Raw genomic sequence first — 15,349 nt, 5'->3', positions numbered from 1 at the left:
ATTCATAATAATGCAGTAATCAATCACCGAAGTTCCTGTGTGTAAATAGGAAGGATAATTTGAATACATGCATTGAATATGCCACAACGGTGTGCCAAGTGCATGACGAAAAAGTGCAACAACAAAGCCTAGAAGCTAAAAGATAATTTTCTACCCTGTCCAAAGAGTAGAAAGAAAAAAAATAAAAAAAAAAACAGAATTTATGTTTACCTGATAAATTACTTTCTCCAACGGTGTGTCCGGTCCACGGCGTCATCCTTACTTGTGGGATATTCTCTTCCCCAACAGGAAATGGCAAAGAGCCCAGCAAAGCTGGTCACATGATCCCTCCTAGGCTCCGCCTTCCCCAGTCATTCGACCGACGTAAAGGAGGAATATTTGCATAGGAGAAATCATATGATACCGTGGTGACTGTAGTTAAAGAAAATAAATCATCAGACCTGATTAAAAAACCAGGGCGGGCCGTGGTCCGGACACACCGTTGGAGAAAGTAATTTATCAGGTAAACATAAATTCTGTTTTCTCCAACATAGGTGTGTCCGGTCCACGGCGTCATCCTTACTTGTGGGAACCAATACCAAAGCTTTAGGACACGGATGATGGGAGGGAGAAAATCAGGTCACCTAGATGGAAGGCACCACGGTTTGCAAAACCTTTCTCCCAAAAATAGCCTCAGAAGAAGCAAAAGTATCAAATTTGTAAAATTTGGTAAAAGTGTGCAGTGAAGACCAAGTCGCTGCCTTACATATCTGATCAACAGAAGCCTCGTTCTTAAAGGCCCATGTGGAAGCCACGGCCCTAGTGGAATGAGCTGTGATTCTTTCAGGAGGCTGCCGTCCGGCAGTCTCATAAGCCAATCTGATGATGCTTTTAAGCCAAAAAGATAGAGAGGTAGAAGTTGCTTTTTGACCTCTCCTTTTACCAGAATAAACAACAAACAAGGAAGATGTTTGTCTGAAATCCTTTGTAGCATCTAAATAGAATTTTTCTAGTTACAGGCTTTCTAGCCTGAATAAGAGTATCTATTACAGAATCTGAAAACCCACGCTTTGATAAAATCAAGCGTTCAAACTCCAAGCAGTCAGTTGGAGGAAAACCAGATTCGGATGTTCGAATGGACCCTGAATAAGAAGGTCCTGTCTCAAAGGTAGCTTCCATGGTGGAGCCGATGACACATTCACCAGGTCTGCATACCAAGTCCTGCGTGGCCACACAGGAACTATCAAGGTCACCGAAGCCCTCTCCAGATTGATCCTGGCTACCAGCCTGGGAATTAGAGGAAACGGTGGGAATACATAAGCTAGGTTGAAGATCCAAGGTGCTACTATTGTATCCAATAGAGTCGCCTTGGGATCCCTGGATTTGGACCCGTAACAAGGGACCATGAAGTTCTGACGAGAGGCCATCAGAACCAAGTCTGGAATGCCCCATAATTGAGTTATTTGGGCAAAGATTTCCAGATGGAGTTCCCACTCCCCCGGATGCTCCTCCATCGCCAGGGAACTCCTTGTTACCCCCTGATGGTTGATATATGTAACAGTCGTCATGTTGTCTGATTGAAACCTTATGAATTTGGCCTTTGCTAGTCGAGGCCAAGCCTTGAGAGCATTGAATATCGCTCTCAGTTCCATTATGTTTATCGGGAGAAGAGAGTCTTCCCGAAACCATAGACCCTGATTTTTCTGGGGTTCCCAGACCGCGCCCCAGCCCAAAAAACTCTAAGCCATCTCCGTGGAGATGTTGCCTGTACAACGGCAAAGAGAATGACTGGGGAAGGCGGAGCCTAGGAGGGATCATGTGACCAGCTTTGCTGGGCTCTTTGCCATTTTCTGTTGGGGAAGAGAATATCCCACAAGTAAGGATGACGCCGTGGACCGGACACACCTATGTTGGAGAAATGTATGCTTAACTGATAAATGTATTTATTTCTTGACACTGTGAGTCCACGGATCATCAACAATAACTGTTGGGAATATCACTCCTGACCAGCAGGAGGAGGCAAAGAGCACCACAGCAAAGCTGATAAAAATCACTTCTCTACCCACAATCCCCCAGTCATTCGACCAAAGGAAAGGACAGAAAGGAAGTAACACAAGGTGCAGAGGTGTCTGAGGTTTATATAGAAAAGAAACCGAGTGAAAAAATAGGGTGGGCAGTGGACTCACCGTGTCAAGAAAGAAATACGTTTATCAGGTAAGCATAAATTTTGTTTTCTTTCTAATGACACGGTGAGTCCACGGATCATCAATAATAACTGTTGGGAATCAATACCAAAGCTAGAGGACACAGATAAGGGAGGGACAAGACAGGTAACCTAAACAGAAGGCACCGCTGCTTGAAGAACCTTTCTCCCAAAGGAAGCATCTACCGAGGCAAAAGTATCGAATTTATAGAATTTAGAAAAAGTATGCAAAGATGACCAAGTTGCAGCCTTGCAAATCTGTTACACAGAAGATTAATTTTTGAAAGCCCAAGTGAGCTGCGATTTTCTCAGGAGGCTGCTGTCCAGCAGTCTCATGGGCCAAACAAATAACACTCTTCAGCCAAAAGGAAAGCAAAGTAGCCGTAGCTTTCTGACCCTTGCATTTCCCAGAAAAACAGACAAACAAGGCAGAGGACTGACAAAAGTCGCCTGTAGATAGAATTTTTCCTGATTAATATTCTTGAACGAAAAAACTTTAGGCAGGGAACCCAACTTAGTACTCAAAACCACCTTATCACAATGAAAGATAAGATAAGGGGAATCACACTGAAGCGCCGAGAGTTCCGTAACTCTCCTAGCAGAAGAAATAGCAACAGGAAACAAAACTTTCCAAGATAACAACTTAATATCCAAGGAATGCATAGGCTCAAACGGAGCCTGCTGTAAAACCTTAATAACAAGATTAAGACTCCAGGGAGGAGTAACTGGTTTAAACACAGGCCGGATCCTGACCAAGGCCTGACAAAACGATTAAACGTCTGGCACATCTGCCAGACGCTTGTGCAACAAAATAGACAATGCCGAAATCTGACCCTTCAGAGTACTGGCCGTACAGATAGCTCATGCTAAGCTCTGTAGAAACCCAAGGGTTGCAGGTTCGATCCCCGGCAAGGTCCACTCAGTCTTTCATCCTTTCCGAGGTCGATAAAATGAGCAGCGCCTTGAGACCCTTACGGGTGATTAGCCGCGCTTTACAAGTACCCAATACATACAGCCGACAAACCCTTCTCCAGACCGTGCTGGAGAAAAGAGAAAATCCTAGGAATCCTGACTCTACTCCAAGAGTATCCTATGGATACACACCAATACAAATATTTACGCCAAATCTTATGGTAAATCCTACGAGACACAGGCTTAAGAGCCTGGATCAAGGTCTCAATGACTCTGAAAACCCACGCTTAGATAAAATTAAGCGTTCAATCTCCAAGTAGTCAGCTTTAGAGAAACGAGATATGGATGAAGGAAGGAACCCTGAAGTAGAAGATTCTTACTCAGAGGAAGTCTCCAAAGAGGAAAGGATGACATTTCCACTAGGTCTGCATACCAGATCCTGCGAGGCCACGCCGGAGCTATTAGAATCACTGACGCCCTCTCCTGCTTGATCCGAGCAATGACCCTTGGAAGGAGAGTAAACGGAGGAAACAGGTATGCTAGACTGAAGTTCCAAGGAACAGTCAGAGCATCTATCAGAACTGCCTGTGGATCCCTTGACCTCGAGCCGTACCTCGGAGCTGGGCATTCTGCCGAGAAGCCATGAGATCCAGTTCTGGCTGCCCCCATTTGAGAGTCAAACTGGAAAACACCTTCAGATGAAGTTCCCCCTACTAGATCCGCTCCCGGATCGGGGTTCGACCCTTCATGCTGACTTGGAATCAGCTGCGGGTTTCTTAGACTGATTCCCAAGACTGGCTAGGTTTCCAGGAAGACTTGACTTGATCTTGCTTGGAGGAGGGAGAGGTGGGTTTACCACTAAAGTTACAAAAGGAACGAAAATTACTCTGACGTCCTTTCTACTTATTCTCTTTATTTTGAGGAAGAAAGGAACCCTTCCCTCCTGTAATATCTGAGATCATTTCAGCCAAACCAGGCCCAAACAAGGTCAAAAGTTTGGACTTAGATGAAACATCAGCAGACGAAGACTTTAACCATAAGGCTCTGCGAGCTAAGACCGCAAAACCAGAAATTTTTGCTCCCACTTTAATTGTAAAGAAGCATCCATAATAAGGAATTGGCTAACTTAAGGGCCTTAATCCTGTCCTGGATCTCCTCAAGAGGAGTATCTGTCCGAATAGAATCGGACAACACATCAAACCAGTAAGCTGCAGCACTGGTGATAGTGGCAATACACATCGCAGGCTGCCATCGGAGACCCTGGTGGATGTACATTTTCTTTAATAATGCTTCCAGCTTCTTATCTATTGGATCCTTAAAAGAACAACTATCCTCTATGGGAATAGTAGTCCTCTTAGCCAAAGTGAAAATCGCCCCTTACACCTTAGGAACCGTTTGCCACGACTCCTTAATAGTGTCTGCTATAGGAAACATTTTCTTGAAAATTGGAGATGGAGAAAAGGGAATGCCAGGTCTCTCCCATTCCCGAGCAATAATCACTGTAGCACGGTCTGGCACAGGGAAAACCTCCACCGCGGAGGGAACATCAAAGTACTTGTTCAGCTTACTAGATTTCTTAGGGTCGACTACGACAGTTGTATCGGAGTCGTCCAAGGTAGCCAAAACCTCCTTAAGTAACATGCGGAAGTGTTCTAGCTTAAATCTGAAGGATACCACTTCAGCATCAGAAGAAGGAATTATACTGTCCGAGTCTGAGATTTCACCCTCAGACGCTACTGAAGTGTCTTCTTCCTCTCACTTGTGGGAAGGAGAATTGGATAGCCAAAACTTGTTCATAAACCTTATTCACGGATTCCTTTTACACTTCCCCTGCAACATGGAAAAAGCAGACAATGCCTCAGATACCCCGCAGAAGATACCTGGGTAGCAATATCCTGCAAAGAAAATCCTACCGGATTATTAGAGGAAACGCAGGGCACTGCATGTGGAGACTGAAAAGAATGGGACGCTTGAGGAGAAAGCTGCGGCATATCTGATACAGGAGACACCTGAACAGCATCCACCTTAGCTAATGGTGGCTCATGGTTAAAAAAAATTCTCTCTATAACTCAAAGTTCTCTCAATGCATGAGGAACAAAATGGAATTGGAGGTTCCTCTTGAGAATCAAAACACAGCTGGCATGAAACAATTTGTAAAGCCTCTTCCCTCTTTGCAAAATTAAAGGGAAAAAGAAAAAAAGAAACCATTTTTAATGAAAATTAAATTGAGTACTGTGCCTTTAAATTAATCTTAATTAATGTAGGAAGTAAAGCCCGCAATAAACCCCAGGCAAACCAAACACCTCAGTAGCTTGACTGAGGTGTCTACCTGTCCTGCAGCCAGAAAAAGAGTCTTACTCCCAAAAGTTCAGTTTCAGACTTGTAACGACTTAGAAACGAATTTCACACACAGAGCAGCCGATAACTGCGTCACCAACTCAAGCCGACAGCGCAACTGAAAGCGCACCTAACAGACTAACCTGCCTCCAACAAGGACCCTCCCCTTTTAATCAAAAGCGTTTCCGGCGGTCATAGTACAAAAGTAGGGAGAAATCATAGTCGCAACGAATAAGTAAAAGTTCTGCCCGGATCTCAACTTGAGCAAAAAACATAATTTATGCTTACCTGATAAATTTATTTCTCTTGTAGTGTATTCAGTCCACGGGTCATCCATTACTTATGGGATATATTCCCTTCCCAACAGGAAGATGCAAGAGGATCACCCAAGCAGAGCTGCTATATAGCTTATCCCCTCACATGTCATATCCAGTCATTCGACCGAAACAAGACAAGAAAGGAGAAACCATAGGGTGCAGTGGTGACTGGAGTTTTAATAAAAATTTAGATCTGCCTTAAAAAGACAGGGCGGGCCGTGGACTGAATACACTACAAGAGAAATAAATTTATCAGGTAAGCATAAATTATGTTTTCTCTTGTTAAGTGTATTCAGTCCACGGGTCATCCATTACTTATGGGATACCAATACCAAAGCCAAAGTACACGGATGATGGGAGGGACAAGGCAGGAACTTAAACGGAAGGAACCACTGTCTGAAGAACCTTTCTCCCAAAAACAGCCTCCGAAGAAGCAAAAGTGTCAAATTTGTAAAATTTTGAAAAAGTGTGAAGCGAAGACCAAGTTGCAGCCTTGCAAATCTGTTCAACAGAGGCCTCATTCTTAAAGGCCCAGGTGGAAGCCACAGCTCTAGTGGAATGAGCTGTAATTCTTTCAGGGGGCTGCTGTCCAGCAGTCTCATAGGCTAAACGTATTATGCTACGAAGCCAAAAGGAGAGGTTGCCGAAGCTTTTTGACCTCTCCTCTGACCAGAGTACACGACAAAACAGGGAAGAAGTTTGACGAAAATCTTTAGTTGCCTGTAAATAGAACTTCAGGGCACGGACTACGTCCAGATTATGCAAAAGTCGTTCCTTCTTTGAAGAAGGATTAGGACATAATGATGGAACAACAATCTCCTGATTGATATTCCTGTTAGAAACTACCTTAGGTAAAAACCCAGGTTTAGTACGCAGAACTACCTCGTCTGAATGAAAGATCAGATAAGGAGAATCACAATGTAAGGCAGATAACTCCGATACTCTTCGAGCCGAGGAAATAGCCATCAAAAACAGAACTTTCCAAGATAAAAGCTTAATATCAATGGAATGAAGGGGTTCAAACGGAACCCCTTGAAGAACTTTAAGAACCAAGTTTAAGCTCCACGGAGGAGCAACAGTCTTAAACACAGGCTTAATCCTAGCCAAAGCCTGACAAAAAGCCTGGACGTCTGGAACTTCTGCCAGACGTTTGTGTAAGAGAATAGACAGAGCAGAAATCTGTCCCTTTAACGAACTAGCAGATAAGCCCTTTTCTAAACCCTCTTGTAGAAAGGACAATATCCTAGGAATCCTAACCTTACTCCATGAGTAACCCTTGGATTCGCACCAATATAAATATTTACGCCATATCTTATGGTAAATTTTTCTGGTAACAGGCTTCCGTGCCTGTATTAAGGTATCAATAACTGACTCCGAGAAGCCACGCTTTGATAGGATCAAGCGTTCAATCTCCATGCAGTGAGCCTCAGAGAAATTAGATTTGGATGTTTGAAAGGACCTTGTATTAGAGGTAGAGACCATGGTGGACAGGACGATATGTCCACTAGGTCTGCATACCAGGTCCTGCGTGGCCACGCAGGCGCTATCAGAATCACCGATGCTCTCTCCTGTTTGATCTTGGCAATCAGTCGAGGTAGAATCAGAAATGGTGGAAACACATAAGCCATGTTGAAGACCCAAGGGGCTGTCAGAGCATCTATCAGCGCCGCTCCTGGGTCCCTGGATCCGTAACAAGGAAGCTTGGCGTTCTGGCGAGACGCCATGAGATCCAGATGAATCAGTTGAGCGAAGACCTCCGGATGAAGTTCCCACTCCCCCGGATGAAAAGTCTGGCGACTTAGAAAATCCGCCTCCCAGTTCTCCACGCCTGGGATGTAGATCGCCGACAGGTGGCAAGAGTGAGACTCTGCCCAGTGAATTATCTTTGAGACTTCCAACATCTCTAGGAAACTCCTGGTTCCCCCTTGATGGTTGATGTAAGCCACAGTCGTGATGTTGTCCGACTGAAATCTGATGAACCTCAGTGTTGCTAACTGAGGCCAAGCTAGAAGAGCATTGAATATTGCTCTCAACTCCAGAATATTTATTGGGAAGAGTTTCTCCTCCTGAGTCCATAATCCCTGAGCCTTCAGGGAGTTCCAGACTGCGCCCCAACCTAGAAGGCTGGCATCTGTTGTTACAATTGTCCAATCTGACAGATGGACCCGAGAAAGCCACCAGAGAAGAGAATCTCTGGTCTCTTGATCCAGATTTAGTAGAGGGGACAAATCTGAGTAATCCCCATTCCACTGACTTAGCATGCATAATTGCAGAGGTCTGAGATGCAGGCGCGCAAATGGTACTATGTCCATTGCCGCTACCATTAAGCCGATTACTTCCATGCACTGAGCTACTGACGGGCGTGGAATGGAATGAAGGACACGGCAAGCATTTAAAAGTTTTGATAACCTGGCCTCCGTCAGGTAAATTTTCATTTCTACAGAATCTATCAGAGTCCCTAGGAAGGAGACTCTTGTGAGTGGTGATAGAGAACTCTTTTCCACGTTCACCTTCCACCCATGCGACCTCAGAAATGCCAGAACTATCTCTGTATGAGACTTGGCAATTTGAAAACTTGACGCTTGTATCAGAATGTCATCTAGGTACGGAGCCACCGCTGTGCCTCGCGGTCATAGCACCGCTAGAAATGAGCCCAGAACCTTTGTAAAAATTCTCGGGGCCGTAGCTAACCCGAAGGGAAGAGCTACAAACTGGTAATGCCTGTCTAGAAAGGCAAATCTTAGGTACCGATAATGATCTTTGTGTATCGGTATATGAAGGTAGGCATCCTTTAAGTCTACTGTGGTCATGTATTGACCCTCTTGGATCATGAGTAGGATGGTTCGAATAGTTTCCATTTTGAATGATGGAACTCTTTGGAATTTGTTTAAGATTTTTAGGTCCAAGATTGGTCTGAAGGTTCCCTCTTTCTTGGGAACCACAAACAGATTTGAGTAAAACCCTTGCCCTTGTTCCGTTCGCGGAACTGGGTGGATCACCCCCATTACTAAGAGGTCTTGTACACAGCCTCTTTCTTTATTTGGTTTGCTGATAACCTTGAAAGATGAAATCTCCCTTGTGGAGGAGAAGCTTTGAAGTCCAGAAGATATCCCTGAGATATGATCTCCAACGCCCAGGGATCCTGGACATCTCTTGCCCAAGCCTGGGCGAAGAGAGAAAGTCTGCCCCCCACTAGATCCGTTTCCGGATAGGGGGCCCTCTCTTCATGCTGTCTTAGGGGCAGCAGCAGGTTTTCTGGCCTGCTTGCCCTTGTTCCAGGGCTGGTTAGCTTTCCAGCCCTGTCTGTAACGAGCAACAGTTCCTTCCTGTTTTGGAGTTGATGCTGCTCCTGCCTTGAAGTTACGAAAGGCACGAAAATTAGACTGTTTGGCCTTTGATTTGGCCCTGTCCTGAGGAAGAGTATGACCCTTACCTCCAGTATTGTCAGCAATAATTTCTTTCAAGCCGGGCCCGAATAAGGTCTGCCCCTTGAAAGGAATATTAAAGGGACAGTCTACACCAGAATTTTTATTGTTTTAAAAGATAGATAATACCTTTATTACCCATTTCCCAGTTTTGCATAACCAACACAGTTATAATAATATACTTTTAACCTCTGTGATTATCTTGTATCTAAGCCTCTGCAAACTGCCCCTTTTTTCAGTTCTTTTGACAGACTTGCAGTCTAGCCAATCAGTGCCTGCTCCCAGATAACTTCTCGTGCACGAGCACAATGTTATCTATATGAAATACGTGAACTAACACCCTCTAGTGGGGAAAAACTGTTAAAATGCAATCTGAAAGAGGTGGGCTTCGAGGTCTAAGAAATTAGCATATGAACCTCCTAGGTTAAGCTCTCAACTAAGAATACCAAGAGAACAAAGCAAAATTGGTGATAAAAGCAAATTGGAAAATTGTTTAAAATTACATGCTCTATCTGAATCATGAAAGTTTATTTTGGCCTAGACTGTCCCTTTAAGCAATTTAGATTTAGAAGTCACGTCAGCTGACCAGGATTTAAGCCATAGCGCTCTGCGCGCCTGGATGGCGAATCCGGAGTTCTTAGCCGTTAGTTTGGTTAAATGTACAACGGCATCAGAAACAAATGCATTAGCTAGCTTAAGTGCTTTAAGCTTGGCTATAATCTCATCCAATGGAGCTGTGCGAATGGCCTCTTCCAGAGACTCAAACCAGAATGCCGCAGCAGCAGTGACAGGCGCAATGCATGCAAGGGGCTGTAAGATAAAACCTTGTTGAACAAACATTTTCTTAAGGTAACCTAATTTTTTATCCATTGGATCCGAAAAAGCACAACTATCCTCCACCGGGATAGTGGTACGTTTAGCTAAAGTAGAAACTGCTCCCTCCACCTTAGGGACCGTCTGCCATAAGTCTCGTGTGGTGGCGTCTATTGGAAACATTTTTCTAAATATCGGAGGAGGGGAAAAGGGCACACCGGGTCTATCCCACTCCTTGCTAATAATTTCTGTAAGCCTTTTAGGTATAGGAAAAACGTCAGTACACACCGGTACCGCAAAGTATCTATCCAACCTACATATTTTCTCTGGAATTGCAACCGTGTTACAATCATTCAGAGCCGCTAATACCTCCCCTAGCAATACACGGAGGTTCTCAAGCTTAAATTTAAAATTAGAAATCTCTGAATCCAGTCTCCCTGGATCAGATCCGTCACCCACAGAATGAAGCTCTCCGTCCTCATGTTCTGCAAATTGTGACGCAGTATCGGACATGGCTCTCACATCATCAGTGCGCTCTGTCCTTAACCCAGAGCTATCGCGCTTGCCTCTTAATTCTGGCAATTTAGATAATACCTCTGTCATAACAGCAGCCATGTCTTGCAAAGTGATTTGTATGGGCCTCTCTGATGTACTTGGCGCCACAATATCACGCGCCTCTTGAGCGGAAGGCGAAGGTACTGACACGTGAGGAGGGTTAGTTGGCATAACTTCCCCCTCGTTGTCTGGTGATAATTTCTTTACAGATAAAAATTGACTTTTATTCAAAGTGACATCAATACATTTAGTACACATATTTCTGTGGAGCTCCACATTGGCCTTCAAACATAGTGAACAAACAGATTCATCTGTGTCAGACATGTTTAAACAGACTAGCAATGAGACTAGCAAGCTTGGAAAATCCTTTCAAATAAGTTTACAAGCAATATAAAAAACGCTACTGCGCCTTTAAGAAGCACAAAAAATTGTCACAGTTGAAATAACAAAGAACCAAATCAGTTATAGCAACCAAATTTTCACAGTAAATGTATTAAGTTAGCAAAGCATTGCACCCACTAGCAAATGGATGATTAACCCCTTAATACCCAAAAACGGATAATCAATTTAACAATTAACGTTTTTTATCACAGTCAAACACACTGTCACAGGTCTGCTGTGACTGATTACCTCCCTCAAAATGAATTTTGAAGACCCCTGAGCTCTCTAGAGACGTCCTGGATCAAGGAGGAAGAAGCAGGAAGACTGTAACTGAATTTTTACTGAGCAAAAAAGCGCTAAAATAGGCCCCTCCCACTCATATTACAACAGTGGGAAACCTCAGTTAACCGTTTCTATGCAGAAATAAACGACAGCCATGTGGAAAATCATGCCCCAAAAGATTTATCACCAACGTACCTCACAAAAAACGAATAACATGCCAGTAAACGTTTTAAACATGCACTTTAAAAGTTAGGTAGTGTTATTAATAAGCCTGCTACCAGTCGTTTCTACTGCAGTTAAGGCTCATACATTACTTCAGTATTAACAGTATTTTCTTAGTCAAATTCCATTCCTTAGAAAATTACTTATTGTACATACATTCATTAGCCTGATACCAGTCGCTACTGCATTTAAGGCTGTACTTACATTACATCGGTATCAGCAGTATTTTCTTAGTCAATTCCATTCCTTAGAAAAATATTCTACTGCACATACCTCATCTGCAGGTGACCCCGCATGCTATTCCCTTTCTGAAGTTACCCCACTCCTCAGAATGTGAGAGAACAGCCAGTGGATCTTAGTTACTTCTGCTAAGATCATAGAAAACGCAGGCAGATTCTTCTTCTAAATACTGCCTGAGAGAAAAAAACAGCACACTCCGGTTCCATTTAAAATAACAAACTTTTGATTGAAGAAATAATTAAGTATAAAAATTCCACACTCCTCTCACACCTTCCTACTATGTCAGTTGCAAGAGAATGACTGGATATGACATGTGAGGGGAGAAGCTATATAGCAGCTCTGCTTGGGTGATCCTCTTGCAACTTCCTGTTGGGAAGGGAATATATCCCATAAGTAATGGATGACCCGTGGACTGAATACACTTAACAAGAGAAAAACACAGCTGAGCCACCAATTCAAAACAAAAAGTCTCTCCTCACTGTCTCCCAGTGCCTGCCAAACTGCCCATAAATTAACCCTTCCATAGCTGGTTAATGAAAAGCACCCTGCTCAAGCAGAATTTAACTGCTGAAGTGCCAAAAAAATTCTGCTTGTTCTTTTCAAAAGGAAAATATAAATGGCACTTACCTGAAAAAAAGTCTGTCCGGCAGCAGGACAGCTCACCTGGTTTGAGAGGATGTCATACCTCACATGGACCTGTGGAAAAGGAAAGAATCTGAGTAAACCTACTCAGACTTTCTGATAAGGGCAGCAACAACCTTGGGAAAACGTAGAGAGGATTGTACCTCACAAGTTTCCAATTGCTCAAAAGCCACCAGACTCAAAAGTCTGATGACACTGACATGGACTAAGGCTAGACCCCAAGAAAGATCAGAGTAAACCTACTCTGCTTAAAAATAATAAAATCTTGATTGAAGAAAACTTATCAGACACCTAAACTTCACCTTCTCCTTGCACTCTAGGCAAAGAGAATGACTGGGGGATTGTGGGTAGGGAAGTGATATTTATCAGCTTTGCTGTGGTGCTCTTTGCCTCCTCCTGCTGGCCAGAAGTGATATTCCCAACAGTAATTATTGATGATCCGTGGACTCACCGTGTCATTAGAAAGAAAAGATACAGAATTTTGCAGGAAGATTTTGAGTTTCTGTCCAGCCCCATTTAAAAGGTGATAATCTTCAATGGTGAGTGCACCAAGATATTAGACACAAACATATTAAAACACACCGCATATTGTACATTTTCAAGGTTTCATTTGTTACCTGTGTGTTGTTCAGTCCCATGCCACCTAATTCAGTCGGTACTTGCAGACCAAATGCTCCCAGCTCCTTCAGTCCAGTAAGAGTTTCATCATCCACCTTTTCAAGGTCGTCATTCAGAGCTGGGTTATTAACCTCCTGTGGTTTAAAAGGGTGAAAACTCATTCAATTACATCTACATTTTACAGAATGTTGCCTATCTAGCAGACCTACAAAGTTATTTAATTAAAGTGTTGACCTACTCTCTTGTTTTGTCTCTATCTCAAATACAAGCAAACAACAAACCCTATCTATTTCCCATCCTCTGTACAAAGCTAAATTGCCTTTTCCTCACACCTGTCTCATTTACACTTCCTGGTCTGTCAGCAGAAATGCCACCTTTCACATTTTTCACTACTCATTATTCCACCCATTCATCTCTACTTTTCAACATAGCAATCTTCACACTCATACCATCTCTCCCATACAGCCCTATCTTATACGTACCCTCCACTCCACAGCATACACAACTTTTTGCACAGTTAAACGACATACACTCTCCTATTACTCAGGGTTACTATTCCTCGCCCTTGTGCAATAACCCTCCTATGCTTAACTTCTATCTTCCTCTTAACCAATTATCTTCTATCCTTCCCTTTAGTCTATGTTCACTTATAAACCTCCTGTTAAGTTCTTCTTTCCTGTTCCTGTGTAAAAAAAACTGTTTTCCTCCATCTCCTTCTACAGCCTAAACTACATTCTCCCTTCACCCTTGCTCTCCTATACTCCTCTCTCACCTGGAAGAATCGGGACACAGGACCCACCAACTCACTCAGGAACTGAGACTGCTCCTCACTCAGCACTAGGGATGGTGAAGGAAGGGCATTTAGGATAAACGAGCCATGGATAAAGCAGAGACAAAAGGTGAAGGTAGGAATAAAAAATAAAAAAATAAAAAAGTACTAAAGCAAATCATGGTACCTATCACTCAGTTAGAAGGTAAAGCAACTCAATGTTTACATTTTTTTTTTTTTAGGAAGAAAAACACTGGGAGATGAGGCAAAATGCGTAGATGGGTACAGAATGGTATGTGCGCAAATCATATTTCAGAGAAGCTGTATAAAAACAATCATTCTCTAAAGCTACAGTAATGATAAAAGGTTTGTAAACACTTTAGAATTATTTTATTTTTGAAGTAATTTTACCTAAAATCTGATTTAGCCTTCTTCTAAGTCTGAATAACTAAAAAAAAAAAAAAAAGAATCTGGAGTTTTTTTTTATGAACAACTGATCCATCATTTGCTATCTTTGTTGGAAAAAGCAATTGGTGGCAACTCATTTTAAGCAACAGTTGACTCAAACAAACTTTTCATGGACTTGTTAATTAATCCAGTATATTGGCTTAAATTATTTTTTTTCTATTCCTTTATACATAACCACTTCAAGCATTTTGTATTATGGGATTACTTGCACAAATCTACAAGCCTTCATATCATGCCAAAGCAAGAAGTTCCGCTTTAGTCATTAGGCTGAAGATTTCCTTTTGGAAGTATCTGATGTGCTGTATTACACCTACACTGGTCTCTCAATCACTGCAAGCTGTATGGAAGCTGCAAAGCCAAATAACATTTCTCACTTTGTCTGATCTGTAGAACACATTTCCGTTAGAGCTGTATGAATCATAAGTAATTTTTGGCAAACTTGACATGGAAGACAATGTTCTTTTTGGAAAGTACGGTTTATCACCTTGGCACTTTTCCATAGTTACCTCTCCTATTAAATGAACAATTAAAGCCAATTCCAGGGATGCCTTCAGATCATTAGTCCTTATATGGAAGCCCCTGGTATATTAAATGCCTATCGCTATGAGCAATTTTAGGGTAATAGTGGTGTAGACTGTGCTTTATCTGTATGCCATCTGCCTGGCTGTGCAATGTTTCAAGCTCCTGAATCTTATAAGCTTTGCATCCTCACATCTCTTTTTGCCATAGTATGATTTACTCCTTAATTTATAAATCTACTCAAGAACAGATACTGATGGAAACTGAAGATTCTATTTATTTTAAGAGGAAATTACCTCAAACTCACACCTGACCATTGACTGGAATATCAAACCACAATTTTATTACAAGACCAGAGACTCATATTTTGCTTATCTTTCCTTTACTATTAAATGCAGTCATTAAAAGTACATATACAAATACAAGAAACTGTCATATTTGAAAAGAGACAGTTAAAACAAAGAAATATCAGTGACCAATAACAAAGGAGAACTGATTAGACCAGAACAAAGTAACCAATCAGATTCAAAATGTGTACTATAAACTGTCCAACATATACTAACACATCCTCTTTCTTTTACTGCTGCAGTATGAGATAAGTATAGTGTGCATTATTTCTTATAATAGTTGCTTTTTGGTTGTATTTCAGTTTTAAACCTTTTGTTAT

The 15,349-nt window shown here is 42.4% G+C and overlaps 1 protein-coding gene across 1 annotated transcript in view; it reads right to left on the bottom strand.

The window, feature by feature from the left end:
* Positions 1–15,349, bottom strand: part of ACADVL (acyl-CoA dehydrogenase very long chain) — a 184,179-nt gene that overhangs the window by 133,149 nt on the left and 35,681 nt on the right. The window contains exons 5-6 of the mRNA XM_053718432.1: positions 13,699–13,763; positions 12,926–13,060 (exon numbers count right to left, since the gene is read on the bottom strand). Of these exons, the coding sequence (XP_053574407.1) occupies positions 12,926–13,060; positions 13,699–13,763 (200 nt within the window). The remainder of the gene's footprint in view (positions 1–12,925; positions 13,061–13,698; positions 13,764–15,349) is intronic.

Source organism: Bombina bombina, chromosome 6 (assembly GCF_027579735.1).
Source record: "Bombina bombina isolate aBomBom1 chromosome 6, aBomBom1.pri, whole genome shotgun sequence".
NCBI lineage: Eukaryota > Metazoa > Chordata > Amphibia > Anura > Bombinatoridae > Bombina > Bombina bombina.
This window is presented reverse-complemented; position numbering and strand designations above follow the sequence as displayed.